This window comes from Palaemon carinicauda, chromosome 8, assembly GCF_036898095.1.
Source record: "Palaemon carinicauda isolate YSFRI2023 chromosome 8, ASM3689809v2, whole genome shotgun sequence".
NCBI classification, from domain to species: Eukaryota; Metazoa; Arthropoda; class Malacostraca; order Decapoda; family Palaemonidae; genus Palaemon; species Palaemon carinicauda.
This window is the reverse complement of record NC_090732.1, coordinates 126436959-126454724: the sequence shown is the minus strand read 5'-3', so window position 1 is coordinate 126454724 and position 17766 is coordinate 126436959. Positions and strand designations below refer to the sequence as shown.

The following is a 17766-nucleotide window of genomic DNA, read 5'->3' as shown; positions in this document are numbered from 1 at the left end:
CCTTCGGAGGCGGTCATGAAGGAGATCTCGAAGGACCTAGTCAACGTCTCCTCCTGGCTGGACTGGTGGGCGTACAGTCATCCTACGACCTGACCGTACCGGAGACCCAGGCCTTACTCAAGGAACTTATCAGTTCGGGAGTTAAGGCCCTGAAATTCCTATCCTATCAGTCGCTAGCCCTGTCCGCCAACTGGGTCCTACGAAGGAGGGACACCGCCTTAAGCAAACTGACTAGGAGGCTGCCGGACAGAGAGGCCAGATCTCTGAGGAACCTGACCCTGTGGGACGACGCGATCTTTCCCCCGAAGGCAGCGGAGGAATCGATGGAGAGAGTTCGAAGGCTGAAGGAACCGTTCGAGACCAGGCCCCAACCGGTCAGAAAGCCAACGTTCAGAAGGTCCTCCGTCGACGCGCCTCGCCCTCCTCGGCCCGCTCCTAGCCAGCCTAGGAGAGACAACTCGACGACAACATGGTCCCAGTCGTCTCAGTCCTCCCGTAGGGGATCAGCTTCGACCCAAGCCGCCTATAGGCCGTCGTTCGCGGCGTCCAGAAGAGTGCGCTGAGGCTGCTCCTCAAGGAGAAGATAGGGAGGGAGGCCCCCTACTCCTGCCTAAGCCTCAGGTGGGGGGATGCCTCAAACGTACTTGGCAAGCATGGGAAGAACACGGAGCAGACCCGTGGACCGTGACAGTACTGAAGGAAGGGTACAGGTTGCCCTTCCTAGTGGACCCTCCACCTCTGATGCCAGACCAGCAGGCGGAGTGGCTAGCCCCCAAGGATCCCTTGAAACAGACAACTCTGCAGGGAGAGGTCTCAGCGATGTTGGCAAAACGGGCAATGAAACCTGTCCAGGACCCAGGTCTGGGGTTCTACAGCAGGCTGTTCCTGGTGGAGAAAGCAACAGGAGGATGGAGACAGGTCATAGACCTCTCAGCCCTCAACAAGTTCGTCTGCAAGACTGACTTCAAAATGGACACTCCAAATTCAGTCTTGGCATCCTTGAGTGAAGGGGACTTCATGATGTCAGTAGATCTCAAGGATGCTTACTTTCAAATCCCGGTTCATCCCTCCAGTAGGAAGTACCCACAGGTAAAATGGGAGAACCAGACATTGCAGTTCAAGACCCTCTGCTTTGGGCTGTCCACTGCCCCCCAAGTCTTCACAAGGGTCTTCACAACGGTCTCAGTCTGGGCACACGAACAGGGCATTCGCCTGATTCGTTACCTGGACGACTGGTTGTTACTTTCAGCCTCAGAGGAAGTACTGAAGGAGCAAGGCGCGATGTTGCTGCGGTTCTGCAACATTCTGGGGATCACCATCAACCTAAAGAAGTCCCAACTGATACCCTCCACCAGGACGACCTACCTTGGAATGGTTCTGGATTCCCGGTTAGTGAAAGCCTTCCCCTCCACGGACAGGCTGGACAACTTAGACCAGGTCCTCCGCCCCTTCCTGACGGACCAACCCAGGAGAGCGAAGGACTGGCAGAGACTGATAGGCCACCTTGTGTCATTGGAGAAACTGGTCCCCCAGTGGTCCCGGTGTTCCCGAACACGAAACGGGTCCTGGAATGATGGAGCTGCAGGACGAACACCCTCAAAGGGATGCCCTTTGCAGCCGACCCTCCGAAGATGCTTCTGTTCACGGACGCATCGAAGGAGGGGTGGGGTGCCCATCTCATAGGGAAATCAGCAAGAGGGAACTGGACAGCCCTAGAGAAGACCCAGCACATAAACGCACTAGAGATGAGGGCAGTACAAAGAGCGTGCCAGGAGTTCGTACACCTACTCCGGGGAAACACCGTGGCGTTGATGTGCGACAACGCCACGGTAGTAGCTTACATAAAGAAACAGGAAGGCCTAAGGTCAAAGGAGCTGTGCGTCCTCACGTTACAACTTCTGGAATGGGCCGAAGTGGAGCAGATAAGAATCTCAGCGAGGTTCATTCCAGGGAAAAGGAACGTCCTCGCCGACGGCCTCAGCAGGATGGGGCAAGTGGTAGGGTCCAAATGGTCTTTACACCCGAAAGTAGCCAGGTCCGTCATTCAGAAAAGGGGTTCTCCAGTGATGGATCTCTACGCAACAAGGCTGAACACGCAGCTCCCCGTGTTCTGTTCTTCTGTCCCAGACCCAAAAGCGGCGTTCGAGGACGCCTTCCAACATCCTTGGGACAATCTCGACGTGTACGCTTTTCCCCTCCTTCGGGATGCTCAGGCAGGTCCTCAAAAGAGTAAGAAGGACGGACAACCTATGGATGACTTTGGTAGCGCCCTGGTGGCCGGAGAGAGAATGGTTCGTGGACCTAAGGGAGTTAGCACAACAGCTGCCCTGGCCCCTTCCGGACAGACCAGAGCTTCTCCGGCAACCACACTTCCAAAGATTCCACGAGAATCCTCAGTCCCTCCGCCTTCACGTGTGGAGGTTATCGAGCGCCTCCTGAGGAGGGAAGGCTATTCGTCGAGTACAGCAACGAGGATGTCGGGCTACCTGAGACGGTCATCGACAGCTGTATACCAGGCTAAGTGGGCCACCTTTACCAAATGGTGCGCCGCTAGGGACATCAGGCCCCTGAAGGCCTCCATCCCGCAAGTAGCGGACTTCCTAGTTTACCTCAGGGACGTGGTCAACATGTCCATCCCAGCCATCAAGGGAGTCCGCGCTGCTCTGGGCAGTCTTTCTCCTGAAAGGCATAGACCTGGGTAACTCGAGACACATCTCAATGCTCATTAAGAGCTTTGAGCAATCATGCCCCCCGCAAGCTGTGAAGGTGCCACAATGGGACGTAGCAATGGTCCTGAAAATGTTTTCCGAACCTCCGTTCGAGCCCCTGAAAGACATCGTGGACAAGGATCTCACTCTCAAGACGGTTTTCTTGCTGGCGTTAGCGTCAGCTAAACGGGTAGGCGAGATTCATGGTCTGTCCTACGAAGTGGCTCACTCGAAAGGTTGGCGAGAAGTCACGTTCAAGTTCGTCCCTTCCTTCGTAGCTAAGACCCAGAACCCTGCCGTGTGGGACCCCAGATTTGAAGGTTTCTCAATTCCGGCAAGCCCCCGGTCGGGCGATGTGAAGGATTTGCGCCTATGCCCCGTCAGGGCAGTGAGGAAATACTTGGAAAGGACAGCAAAACTCCGGCCTTGGATCAAAAGTCTTTTTGTTTCCACAGGCCTCGTAAAGAAGCCAGTCTCGAAGAATACCATCTCCTTCTGGTTGCAGCAGGTCATCATCAGGGCCTACAGTAAGGCAGGAATCCCCTGCCGGGGAAACCCAAGCCCCATGACATTAGCGGCCTGAGTACTACATTGGCCTTCGAGAAGAATATGGCAGTGGGCCAGATCCTAAGGGCAGGCACCTGGGCCAACCAGTCTACCTTCACGGCTCACTATTTGAAAGACTATTCAAGAAGATCCCTGGACGGGTTCTCGATAGGTACCGTCGTTTCTGCGCTCCAAAAAGTTTAAAGGCATAGCCTCAGTGATAACCGCGGGTAACAAGCACAAGAGACACAGGTTCTTTCCTTAAACCCCTTGTACCTTCTTTCCCTTTTTCCGCTTCAAGTGGGCTCTGAGAGGGCCCTGAGCCAGAGACGAGTACCTCAAAAAGAGGAAGACATGTCCCCTAGGATTTCTTGCACAGGTGAGTTTCTTAGACACTAAGATGGATTTTTGTGTAGTTTCCTCTCGATCGATTTTCTATGGGGTCAACACGACCTAGCCTCCTTTCTAGGTCTCTGGATTTTCCAAAAGCACGGTCTCAAGAACTTGTAGGGCCACGCCCACCTCCTAAAGTATAAGTCTCCTAAGAAAGTTGTTCGAGGTAAGTACTTCGTGCTGGAACAAATCACAAATTTTAGGTAATTTGTATTTTTCCTAACAGTACTTACCTCGAACTACTTTCGGGTAATGGCCCACCCTGCCTTCCCCGAGTGTCCCTGGTGTCCTTAGAGACATTAGCTGTCAAGAACTTACTGGAGGTCGAGACCTGAGCAGGCATGCTCTCTGACCCGGGGTTAGCCTCAGGGCGCGTATCACTCTGCCTGAGGTTACCCCTCATAGAAAAATGGATTTAGGGTAAACTACACAAAACTCTGGTCGGATGGGAGGAGATCCCAGATACTCCTAAGAAAGTAGTTCGAGGTAAGTACTGTTAGGAAAAATACAAATTACCTAAAATTTGTGATTTTTCTATTTACACAATTAGGTCTTTGTAAATTAAATCAAACTTATACTAAACAAATATTATTAATGTTTCCATAAAAAGTGGCAATGAAATACATGAAATATAATGAAACGAGAGTAGGAAAAGCATCTGGTATGGATGGTGTGAAAGCTGAGATGTTGAAGGAAGGGGGTGTGACTGTACTTGAATGGTTGGTGAGATTGTTTGATATGTGTTTTGTGTTGTCAATGGTACCAGTAGATTGGGTTTGTGCATGTATTGTACCACTATATAAGGGTAAGGGAGATGTGCATGAGTGTTGTAATTTAAGAGGTATTAGTTTGTTAAGCGTAGTTGGAAAAGTATATGGTAGAGTACTGATTAATAGGATCAAGTATAAAACAGAGAATGCAATCTTAGAAATACAGGGTGGTTTTAGAAGAGGTAGGGGTTGTATGAATCAGATTTTTACAGTTAGGCTGATATGCGAGAAATATTTAGCGAAAGGTAAGGAGGTGTATGTTGCGTTTATGGATCTGGAGAAAGCGTATGATAAGAGTTGATAGGGAAGCAGTGTGGAATGTGATGAGGTTATATGGAGTTGGTGGAAGGTTGTTGCAGGCAGTGAAAAGTTTCTACAAAGGTAGTAAAGCATGTGTTAGGGTAGGAAATGAAGTGAGTGATTGGTTTCCGGTGAGAGTGGGGCTGAGACAGGGATGTGTGATGTCGCCGTGGTTGTTTAACTTGTATGTTGATGGAGTGGTGAGAGAGGTGAATGCTCGAGTGCTTGGACGAGGATTAAAACTGGTAGACGAGAATGACCATGAATGGGAGGTAAATCAGTTGTTGTTTGCGGATGATACTGTACTGGTTGCAGACACAGAAGAGAAGCTTGGCCGATTAGTGACAGAATTTGGAAGAGTGTGTGAGAGAAGGAAGTTGAGAGTTAATGTGGGTAAGAGTAAGGTTATGAGATGTACAAGAAGGGAAAGTGGTGGAAGGTTGAATGTCATGTTGAATGGAGGGTTACTTGAGGAGGTGGATCAGTTTAAGTACTTGGGGTCTGTTGTTGCAGCAAATGGTGGAGTGGAAGCAGATGTACGTCAGAGAGTGAATGAAGGTTGCAAAGTGTTGGGGACAGTTAAGGGAGTAGTAAAAAATAGAGGGTTGGGCATGAATGTAAAGAGAGTTCTATATGAGAAAGTGATTGTACCAACTGTGATGTATGGATCGGAGTTGTAGGGAATGAAAGTGATGGAGAGACAGAAATTGAATGCGTTTGAGATGAAGTGTCTAAGGAGTATGGCTGGTGTATCTCGAGTAGATAGGGTTAGGAACGAAGTGGTGAGAGTGAGGACGGGTGTAAGAAATGAGTTAGCAGCTAGAGTGGATATGAATGCGTTGAGGTGGTTTGGCCATGTTGAGAGAATGGAAAATGGCTGTCTGCTAAAGAAGGTGATGAATGCAAGAGTTGATGGGAGAAGTACAAGAGGAAGGCCAAGGTTTGGGTGGATGGATGGAGTGAAGGAAGCTCTAGGTGATAGGAGGATAGATGTGAGAGAGGCAAGAGAGCGTGCTAGAAATAGGAATGAATGGCGAGCGATTGTGACGCAGTTCCGGTAGGCCCTGCTGCTTCCTCCGATGCCTTAGATGACCGCGGAGGTAGCAGCAGTAGGGGATTCAGCATTATGAAGCTTCATCTGTGGTGGATAATGTGGGAGGGTGGGCTGTGGCACCCTAGCAGTACCAGCTGAACTCGGTTGAGTTCCTGATTAGGCTGAAGGAACATAGAGAGTAGAGGTCCCCTTTTTGTTTTGTTTCATTGTTGGTGTCGGCTACTCCCCAAAATTGGGGGAAGTGCCTTGGTATATGGATGGATGACAATACAATTTACCATGATACTGTACTGTAGTAATATACAGTGCAGTATTTTCCAATTTTATGTTAGCAATCTTGTTAAGTGGAAGTTATTTCCCTGTCCTTGGAATTCTCAGCATTAGATTCTCATATCAAGGCCCACGAGATCAGTGGCATAGCAGCCTCCTTGGCCTTTGAGAAAAACTTGCTCTGTGTCACAGGTTCTTAGGGTAGGGGCTGGAAGATACAGACTACCTTCACAGCCCATTACCTTAGGGATTTGATTCCCAGGATCATGGACACACTTTTATTCTAGGTCCGGTAGTAGCTGCTCAGCAGGTGGTTTAGCTTCCTTGGCTCCCTAATAGGACCATTATTTGCAGACCAAAGGCTGAGATTACATTTTAGTCCTTTCTACCTTCCCTTTTGGGGTACAACATCGTAACTATTGCCAGCTGGATTTTATCTAAGTTAGGTAAACTCACTTGTTTTCAGCCACTGGTTGCTATGAACATCTTTGATTCTGTTTCTCACATTTCTTGCAAGGGGAAATGTAAACCAAGCAAACTGTACTTCATTAGCAATGCAGTTTAGCTCTGAGGTCAGCACAGTGAAGTACAGCTCTAATCTTTCCTTATCTTACTTGCATGGGCCATGATTACCATCAACTAGCTCTGGGTTCATGAGGTGTAGGAACTCAGGTGGTCACATCTAATACTAAGCCTGAAATTCCTAGGTTAGTTTCCAGCCAGTTAGAATGGGGACATCCTCCCTCATGAGGATGAGTCTCCAATAAGTATAGAATGATGGTTTGTATTCATGTAGAAACAAATGGCAAGGTTTAAAATTGATTTGTGTTTTACCTAACTATACTGTACAGTACAAATTTGAGTTCTTTACTCAAACTTTTCTGCCATCACTACTCCCTATAACTCATGGCTGCAATTCAATGGAGGTTAGAGTGAGCTGGAGGAGCGGCAGTAGTCACTCTGCGGCCTACAGGGTTATTACCGTATCGGTTGCTTACACTATGTTTAAAGTTTACCTTCCGTATTCCAGCCTTTGTTGTTATTTCTACTCCAATAAGTAAAGAAATCAGGTTTGTATAGTTAGAAAAAATGCAATTACTTTTAAAATTTGTCACATTTTGCAGTTATGTGATAATGAAATATTCATCTACCCTCCAGATATTTCTAAAACTTTAAATGTGCTTTTAACATCAAGTTATAAATAAATAAGCTGTTAGGATCCCTCTTTGTGCATCCCTTTGTAGTTTTCTCCAAAATTTGTGACAAATCGTTGGCTGCCTTCATTCTAGATCTGATGTTTATAGTTAGTATTGCATAGTCCTGTATTTGTGGCACCTTTTCTGTAATGCCTATCTTATTGCTGTATAAGCACAGCAAGATGTCTTCTCATGGTTTGATTTTACTCCTTATAAAATCCCTTCTTTTTTTTCTCTAGCATGACAGAAGGAGCTCAGCAAGCTTTACGCAGAACAATGGAGTTATATTCATCTACAACTCGATTTGCTCTTGCATGTAATACTTCTGAGAAAATCATTGAACCTATTCAGTCACGTTGTGCTATGTTGCGGTACTCAAAATTGACTGATGCGCAGGTATGTAAATGAGATTTTATATTTGAATAATTGATTTGTTTACTTTGGTTTCTTCCTACCCAGCATTTCAGACTTTGAAACTTTGTTGAACTAATTTTCACCTAGTTCATGAAAATTTTTTTTCGGTGATCTCTATGAAAGTGAATAAATCTGACTTATCCCAGTCAGCTAATTTATAATAATAATAATAATAATAATAATAATAATAATAATGATAATAATAATAATAATAATAGTAATTATGAGCAGAAAATATCAAAGCATGTTCTTTAAAAAAAGGTTCTATATCTTATTCTATACTACAATTTATGGTAAGACTTTGACATAGAGAGATTTAAATATTTTGGTTCAGTTATTTATTCTTTTAGTATTGATTTAAGTATTTATATGGTAAATGAACATTACCCTGCTTTGGGTGAATGACCTCATTGTAAATTTGTTACCTATACCATAATTACAGGTTCTTTCAAAAGTGCTTGAAGTTTGCAACAAAGAAGATGTAAGCTATACAGAAGATGGTATTGAGGCTATTGTCTTTACTGCCCAAGGTGATATGAGGCAAGCTCTAAATAATCTTCAATCTACAGCCCAAGGTCTTGGTCATGTGTCTTCTGAAAATGTTTTCAAGGTAAGAAGGTTGGAGAGAATTGTTAGCGTATAATATTTAGAACTAAATTTTATTTTCAAGACTGATTTGAAGTTTGTTCCGTTTTCCATCTGGCCATCTAACCTTTTGCACAACGCTGCTGAATTGCCTCCCAGGTCCCAGTGCCAGGCCTGTTGGCCCATATTTTTAGAAGTGATTCATATAACCAAAACATTCATGGTGTTGACATATCCCTTGACTGCATTTATATCTATGAACTTACCTGGATGTTCATAATGCTGCTTCTCCAGAAGCTCAGTTTATGGAAGCTTACCTCCAAAATTGGTTTAAGTTCTCCTATTTTCTTTCCTTTCAATAAAAATATGAGTCTTGTAAAGTAATGACATTAGTGGTCAGTGGCAAGAAACAAAACGTCCTGATCTTTGTTCTTCAGTTTTTCCATCGCATTGGTGATACATTTTACTGTTTAAATTGTCTGCTGGATTCACCTTTGTGAGTAGTGCATTTGCCTCGGTTCATAAAAGTTAACATTCATTACTGTTATGAGTTTTACTGTGAAGACTTGAAGATTATAGTGGGTTATGAATTACAGTTAAGCCTAATAAAAGTTAAATCCACAAAATAAATACATTGCTGTGCAAAGGCTATGCCTTTTTCCTTGAACTTCAATTTATATGCTGCAGCTAACAACTGGTCTGAGCGATGTTATGAATGTGTTAAATCTATCCCTTTTAAATCTTATTGCTAAAAACTCCCTAATAAGATGTTTAAGGTAAGTTCTGATGGTATTTTTTTGTAAGGTATGTTTACTTGGAGATAGGTGCTTCCAAGACTATACAGTATATACACCTCTCAAATCCCCTTTTTCATTGTGGATAGTCATTAAATTGTTATCATTAGTAATTTTTTGTTTAGTCTTCAATCCTTTTATGCATCAGAGATGTTTTGACTTGTAAAAGACTAATCAGTAACCTAATTTGGTTCTAGATTTCTATATAATTTCCTGTTTTGAGTCCATCGTTACTGCTAATAAACAAAAACCTTTAAATGCAGGGTTTGCAGGCTGGGTTACCTATTGCTGTTTGTGGGTAATTACGTAGGAAATGTTCACGAACAGCATTCGAAATACTTTGGTTAGCTGTTATTTGTATTGTTTTAGAAGGTTTTTTTTTCTAACAGAAGCCCAGGCTATTAGCGTAAATATGGAACGGGATGATAGCGCCACTACAGCCTTTGTCTTTAAACCTTTTACCCCCAAAGGACGTACTGGTACGTTTCACAAAAGCCATCCCTTTACCCCCATGGACATATCGGTACGTCCTTGCAAAAAAATGCTATAAAATTTTTTTTTTTCATATTTTTTTATAATTTTTTGAGAAAATTCAGGCATTTTCTAAGAGAATGAGACCAACCTGACCTCTCTATGACAAAAATTAAGGCTGTTAGAGGAATTAAAAAAAAATATACTGCAAAATGTGCTGGGAAAAAAATAACCCCCTGGGGGTTGAGGGTTTTGAAATTTCCAAATAGCCTAGGGGTAAAAGGGTTATTACAGCCTAATTAGTATAGCTTTTGTTAGTCATATTTAGAATCTAATATCAGTAACTCCTTTTGTGTAAGCACTGCAATCCAAGTTGTTTTTGTTCAAGCGAAACCAGCCTTTGTTATTTTTATATTCCCCTGATGTTCATGTACATGCCCACCCTTCTACCCACAGACCTGTGATGTCAAGGATTAAGGAAAACGCTACTTCAAAAATGAAGACCAAAGACCATGACACATCGCTTCTTGCCATTAACTACTAGTGTGTCTCATTATATTACTAGATATATATGTCTATTGAAAGGGAAGAAAATGGGAATTTTTTTTATTAGGTTTTAGGAGTAAACATTGATTGACCAAACTTCTTGAGAAGAAGCAATAAGAACATCTAGTGAACATAGAATAACAAATTTTATTGTTGAAATTGTTTGGAATAACTTTCTTGGTAGTAATTGCTCCCAGTCTTTTAGATATGTAAGAAAATTCTATTTTACACTCCTGCATTATTTTAAAAGTAGTTTCAATATTTTTAATACATGTATCACAGTAAAGACTCTCCTACCATGTAGTATTGTTATCCATTTATAATTTTTAGAGTTTGTTTTATAAAGCAGCATCAGAAAAGAAATAAAATTCAGGGGAGTGTCTGAACTACCACTACAGAATCACATTCAAAAGTATCGTACTAATTCTTCCATAATTAACTGAGTTATTGTGTTTTTTTTTTTTTTTTTTTTTTTTTTTTTTTTTTTTTTTTTTTTTTGCTGGATGTATATGGCACTATACAGGTCATCATAGTAATGTGACACCATGTTCTCGAACTCACAGTAACCTATTCTTATAGACTAGGGAAAAATATCAGACTAGAAGTCGTATGTTTGACAGTTCATCATTTTCATTGTCTCTGTGAATACCAGAAATGACTAGTGAAAAGAATTGGTGTGCCTTGTGCTCTTGGTGTGGTCACTTTTTTCTTGCTATTTATACTGTAGGGCTAGTGAACTGTAGTGGTATCCTTATCATTCCTAAAAGTAGAAGAATCTAGGTAGTAGGTTGTCCAGGGCACCAGCCACCCATTGAGAAACTACCATTAGAGAGTTATGAGATCCTTTGACTGGCCAGACAGTACTACATTGGATCTTTCTCTCTGGTTATGGCTCATTTTCCTTTTGCCTACATATACACAGAAAAGTCTGACCTATTCTTTACATATTTTCCTCTATGTCTTCCTTTACCTGATAACACTGAGCTTACCAAATAATTCCTCTTCACTGAAGGGATTAACTACTGCAGTGTAATTGTTCAGTAGCTACTTTCCTCCTGGTAAGGGTAGAAGAGACTTTAGCTGTGGTAAGCATCTCTTCTATGAGAAGGACACTCCAAAATCAAACCATCGTTCTCTGGTCTTGGATATGCCATAGCCTCTGTACCATAGTCTTTCACTGTCTTGGGTTAGAGTTCTCTTGCTTGAGGGTACACTCGGGCTTACCATTTTATCTTATTTCTCTTCCTCTTGTTTTTGTAAAGCTTTTATAGTTTATGTATGAAATATTTGATTAATACTGTTACTTTTCTTAAAATATTTTCTTTAAATTGTTAATTATTTTCCTTGATTTCCTTTCCTCACTGGGCTCTTTTCCTTGTAGGAGCCCTCGGGCTTATAGCATTCTGCTTTTCCAACTAGGGTTGTAGCTTGGCAAGTAATAATACAGTAATAATAATCATATCTATGTACTGTATAGGGAATATATAGCCCTTGTAAGACAGAACTAAGCCATAAAGCGGGAGATGGCACCTCCTGATACCACCTTCTTGAGTGAGTAGTATTCCCACGGGATGTGGAGGTGGGGTACTTTGGGGCCATGCTTGTGGTAATTAGCAGAAAAGGCTTTGGAGCAAGCAAGTTTAGTTATTTTTAGAGTAATTGAGAGTAAAGTAGTTTCTTGACGATGGGAATGGTATATTGTGGTAATAGTGAAAATTTTTCTTTATAATCTTGTTGCAAAACCTTTAGGGCCGATATCTTGGATTTATAGCTTTTGACATTCAAAACTATTTTTCTCCATAATTACAAAGATACTTCAAATCCAAATATATTTTTGGTGAGAAAAATAAAATTACAATAATTTGGTCAGAGGGATTTAATTTCAAGGCTATTTTAATTTTTTTTTTAATTTTCAAAGTTTAATAAAAGAAGAAATTGAAATAAAAACAAAAGACAAAGAAAATTCCTCTGAGTAATGTTTCCACACTCCAATTAGCATTATTCTTGGCAATTAATATTTAATTCAATGCTGTCTTTTTCAAGAAAAAATTAAACAAATTTATTTTATTTTTACTTGTGAAAATATAATTTTGTCCAATTCCATTAAAATTTAGACAGAATCACCAGAGTAATAATACAAATAACATATATTTAAATGATGGTAATTCAATTATATTTAAATGATATTTAACGATTCAAGCTTTTAACGACGGATGATGTCCTTAACATGAATGAAATTAAGATACAATTCAAACTATTGAAAAATTAATTTGATGACCAATCTCTTTCAACAAATTAAAAAAAAAAAAAACTCTGCAGTTATCCAAAATAATGATTACAGTACTATACAAACAAAATTAGAAATGGTATTTTCTAATTCAATCAAATGTCTTGTCTAGTGAAGTTGCATTTGGTAAAATTTCCATTTGGTAAATTGTCCCTCAATCAAATCACCATCACTGAAATATCTATTCTTCAAGTGTCTGTCAGTCACAGCAATAGACATTATCAGCAGAAATACTCTAAAAAGTGAAAAGGGTTAAAGAAGATTAATTCAGAAAATAAATGGCAACAAGCAAAGGAAAGCAATTCTGAAGAAAGCTATAAACAGACGGTAGAGCTGTTGAAAGTACCAATTAGATAATAACTCAATAATTAGCTGAAACCATTAAACTTCATTTACTGACAACAAAATGATAAGAAATATAGTAAAATCACTGGAAAAAATACAAACTATTACTATCAACTTCGAAGACATTCTTCAGATGGGAAGAGTTTATACTGTATAATTGTAAAGAGTTAGCACTTGGTTAACTACGAGGCAGGTGGACCAGAATGGAAACGCCTATAGCAAGTAATTATGTCTAATTGTATAGAAATCACTTAAAAGTTAAATGGAAAAATACTATGAAAGTAAATGATGAGAATGGATAAATGGTTAATTAGCTAAGTGTTAAGTCTGTAATCCTATATTGAGGAAACAGTTTTGGGTGCTCTGCTCAACTGTTAACTTTATTTCAGACATTTAAAAAGTAAGATGTGATTGGTAGGTACTTGATGTTCCATACAGCATAGGTTCTAATCAGTTAATGATTGTATACCTTGTCTATTAGACAACTTTTTGGGGGGAACATTTGAGCACCATGAATGTGTGTATATGAGAAATAGAAAAAACGCCTTTTCAATTGAGGATTTTGTTGGAGCTTTTTCATATTTGTTGTACAACTGCTCTAAAATATATTTGCATCACTGTTTACATTTAACCAGCCCTGTACTTTTGAATTTTGTGGCGTGAATATTTCAGAAATCCATTTTTTTTCTTTTCAGGTCTGTGATGAGCCTCATCCCTTACTAGTTAAAGAAATGCTCCTACATTGTGTCAAGACAGACTTTGATGATGCTTATAAGGTAAAGATAATTTTCTATCTATTTTTTAAAGTTATTACCCTTTATTTTTAAGTTAGTGACATTCTTGTTGTGTCTTTTTATTCAAGTATAGAATGCAATAGAAGAAGAAATGGACTGGTCAAAGGTTATCCTCTCCTTCAGTATTTCTTTACATACCTTTACACTTGTAATAAAATACATAAAACTTATTATAAGTCATGAGGATGATTATTTCTATTTACTGGAAGGGCTTTGGATTGCTAGTTTATATATTTGGATGAATTTCCGTTTCAAGATGTCAATTGCCTCCACTGTTTCATCATAGTGTGTGATGCATTATGGGTAATATTCATATTGAATAGTTTAGAGAGACGATATATCACATTTCTTGACTGAGTTTACCAAAAGGGCATTTGTAATTGAGCTAAGGAGAAATGTGTTTTCAGCATTTGATACTTTCCTTGTTCAATATTCTTTAAGTAAATGGAGTGCAATAGAATTTAGATTGAAATCTTTCATGACTTCTCATTTTGGATAATCTTGAATTATTTCAGGAAATAATAGTATTATTACTAGCTAAGCTACAACCCTAGTTAGAAAAGCAGGTTGCTATGATCCCAAGGGCTCCAGTAGGGAAAAATAGACCAGTGAGGAAAGGAAATAAACTATATTAGGAGTGATGCATAAATAATATGAAATATCTTAAGATCAGTAATGACATTAAAATAGAGAGCCTTGTGTCATCCTGTTCAATGAAAAACATTCTAGAATAATTTCCAGCCCACATTTGTCAATTTGGATTTATCTAGTACAGAAACATGTATAGGAGGTTACAGGATTTATGTTTTTACTCCCTACTAAGTGCTTGTATCCAATTTTACCAGTGGACTGGGCTACCTATAAATGGAAATTGAGACCAAGACCTCATGAATGCCAGCTCAGTAGTAAATTAATTTATTTTATGGTCACACTGGTTTAAAATCTCCATTTTCTGTGTAATTTTTCCATGGCTGTGGGAGAATATTTTGCATCATTTGGCTATTGCATGGCACATCTCAGTTTTTTAAAGAGTGATGTTAAGTCCTTGCGAATGAAAAACAAAGTTTTGAGCATGTACTGTAATTTATTACTTTATTTGCATATTTATTTGGTAGTCTTTATGCTTTAACCATCATATGTTTTTCAAAACATTTTGGCACTTTCTGAATTAGACATAATCTTAAACTAGATGGAAACATCTTTTAACTCCTTAAATTACTACTATCCGAGTACCATTTCAATCGTAAATTAAGCCTGAACAGAAGAGGCCAGTCCGCACAGTGAACATGACTATAATTATGGGAAGTTCTGAAGGAATGGCCAGTTGTGTGTGTGCCAAGTGGCTCCACTTCACGGGTCTACTGAGAGAGAGAGAGGGTTAGAAAAGCTTTTTGTTTAAGGTTGATAAATTGGTAGTTTTTATAGTTAAAGCATAATGACAACCAGGTAAGGTTCATTTGAATTATCATATTTAACTTTTCTTTAGCATGAAATACTTTAGTAGTAATATCTCCTTGTGCAGCTTTTTAAAGTGGTATGTACTCGAAAGCTCTGCACCACCCCTTTGGACCCAGCTCTACTATTGCTTATGCCTTTTACTTCATATCCAACTTCTATGGTCTTTTCCACTTAGCTGTCCAACTTCAACTTTAACTTAAAATGAATACTTACAGTAATAATATAGGAATGTAACTCTGTAGTTTCTTTAAACTACAATAGTAGTTAATAATGATTAATGTTAGTGACATTGAATAGACATGTTTTATTTATTATCTCTGCAGGTATTAGCTCACCTCTGGAAAATGGGTTACGCCACAGAAGATATCATTGGTAACATTTTTCGTGTATGCAAGCATACCCCCATGGCAGAATTCTTGAAACTGGAATTTATAAAGGTGAGACTTATTTCAGTATTTTCTGTCTTTAATCTTTATGTTATCATTTTGAAGGTATTAAGTCTTTGATGAGGTATACTGCATGGGTTCATTTGACTCTTAGTGCCAGTACAGTATATTAGTGCATGATTGTTCCAGTAAAATAGTGATGGTATTCTCACAATTAAAATGGTGAACTATTGTTGGTAGACCAGAGGGGTCAGCTATACTCATCCATGGCAGGTTTTTGTTTTATCAGGTCCTTGGCTGATAGTTTCACTTCTTGTTCAGTCCCTTGAATGTTTTTTTCTTCTGGATAGAAGGAATGTACCAAATATGTTTATTTTTGTAGGTTATTCAAACTGGTACTATACATGAAGGTTATGATTATTTGTGTGTTGAGAATGTTTGGGTAGATAAGGTACAGTACATACTGTAGTTTGTCTTTTGAAAAAAAAAATCTTAGTGTACAGTATATAGGTATCAGTTCTTTTTACTGCAAGTGAAGTGTCCTCAGAAAATTAGAAAGATAATTACCATTGCCCTACAAACTTACTTCAAGAAAGAAAACAAAGTTACATCAGAGGTAGCTTAATAATCTCGCTCAAAGGAAACGTGAGATGAAATTATGTGAAAATTAATGAAAAAATTCTAAAGAGCTTTTGGCAGTCATATAGTGGAAATAATCTGGGAAGTACTAATCATCTGTGGGCAGTGATCTTCTGTGGTCTACTAGACAAAATATTGCAGTATCTGGGGCCTTCTATTACCCTAAATGTAGGGCGTATACAAGTGAGTTATTTGTAGTAAAAGGGTTGAATTTTTACATAATAGTTACTGAAAGGATGAGTAGAACACCAAGTGAAGTTTGTGGTAGTAATTATTGCAGATACTGTATAAACAGCAATTGTACATTAAATACTTGTTTCCATTATGTTGGTAATAGGAAAGACAAGAGCCTCAATACCATTTATTTCACAGGAACCACTGTGTTGAATGCCATGAGCACTGACACTTGTAGCTGTTGATGTTTTTGTTATTTTATTCCCTATCATGTTGGGTTATCTGATTAAGTTCAAGTTTTGAAAATGGATGCAAGAACTTTTTTTTTATTTTAAGTTTCTTTTTAGTTTTTCATTAAGGTGGAAATTTTTATTTCCATGAGGTTTATATATCCCTTAACTTCCCCAGCATGAGGTAACAAGATGTGACAGGAAATAGTTGGAGAAAGACAATTAGTGTAATTAGATAAAACATCATAGCTATAGGAAAGAAATACTGAAGTTGGAAGAAGAAATTTCAATTTTCTTTCATATAGCATCACAGGGGGTTTTGATTTTATTTTCTTAAAAGAGAAGCTTAAATGCATTGAGTGATTTGGAAATAGTCAGAACAAGCATTGTAAATTAGTAATTATCAAACTGTAAGGAGAGGTTATTTGATAGTATGTAATTTAAGTAATATTTATAAGGAAGAGAATATAATTTTAGTGCTTGTTTTGCTGTTTCCTTTCAGGAAATTGGCTACACACATCTTCGTATTATCCAAGGAACGTCTTCATTACTGCAGTTATCGGGACTTTTAGCCAGATTGTGCTCAAAGTCACTTGATAGCACAAATAGCGTATCTTAAAGATATTTTTAAAAATGCAGTCTTATTAATGAAAAAATTGACTCATATATTCGGTGATCATTAACTTTCCTTTTTTAGCCTTATATGGGCATACAGTATTTTGTATTTTTACATGTGTAAGTATTAAGAAATAAAAAAAGAAAGTCAATAAAAATTTCATTCTTATACTTTTAATTTATAAAGTGACAGAGGCATTTATTTGCATTGTCATTTGGATTGTAAATAATCCTCATAGCCTAACTCAATTATAATCTCACAATTATTCAGTTTGTACTTATTATTATGATAGTATTATAATTATTGTAAGTTTTACGTAATGATAATATTAGGAAGACATGGGAAATCATGCAACTAAGGTACAGTATTTATAAATGATGACATAGACATGATAGTTCAGGAAGACAGAGTAGATGATATAAGAGAATGGAGAAAATTCTTAATTCCACATTATACCCCAAGAGAAGGAATCGATGTTGTAGAATAGTTTATTATTATTTTCTATGCAGTCTTATGATTTATTATATCTATAAAACATACCTTTGAATAGAAAATGCTATTAACTGCAAGTGCTAACTTTGTAGTAGGGTTGGGGGCTATTTTAGACCAGAATAAAAAACAGTTTTACTTGTATCCTACTCTATTCAACTATCTACACACAGACATTCATTTATAATTACTTGGAGATTTTTCTTCAATAATACTTTAAACTGACCTCAATACTGATTTTACGGATCAGCTAATAGAACAGTATTTTACAGTCAAAATATAAAAGAAAAATTCAAACCTT

At 39.0% G+C, this 17766-nt stretch overlaps 1 protein-coding gene across 1 annotated transcript in view; it reads left to right on the top strand.

Annotated features, from left to right (window-relative positions):
* The window catches only part of LOC137644976 (replication factor C subunit 2-like), a 57744-nt gene extending 40611 nt beyond the window's left edge, over positions 1 to 17133 (top strand). The window contains exons 4-8 of the mRNA XM_068377845.1: positions 7477 to 7633; positions 8094 to 8261; positions 13375 to 13455; positions 15255 to 15368; positions 16863 to 17133. Of these exons, the coding sequence (XP_068233946.1) occupies positions 7477 to 7633; positions 8094 to 8261; positions 13375 to 13455; positions 15255 to 15368; positions 16863 to 16979 (637 nt within the window). The 3' untranslated portion in view covers positions 16980 to 17133. The remainder of the gene's footprint in view (positions 1 to 7476; positions 7634 to 8093; positions 8262 to 13374; positions 13456 to 15254; positions 15369 to 16862) is intronic.
* Positions 17134 to 17766: the final 633 nt, after the last annotated feature.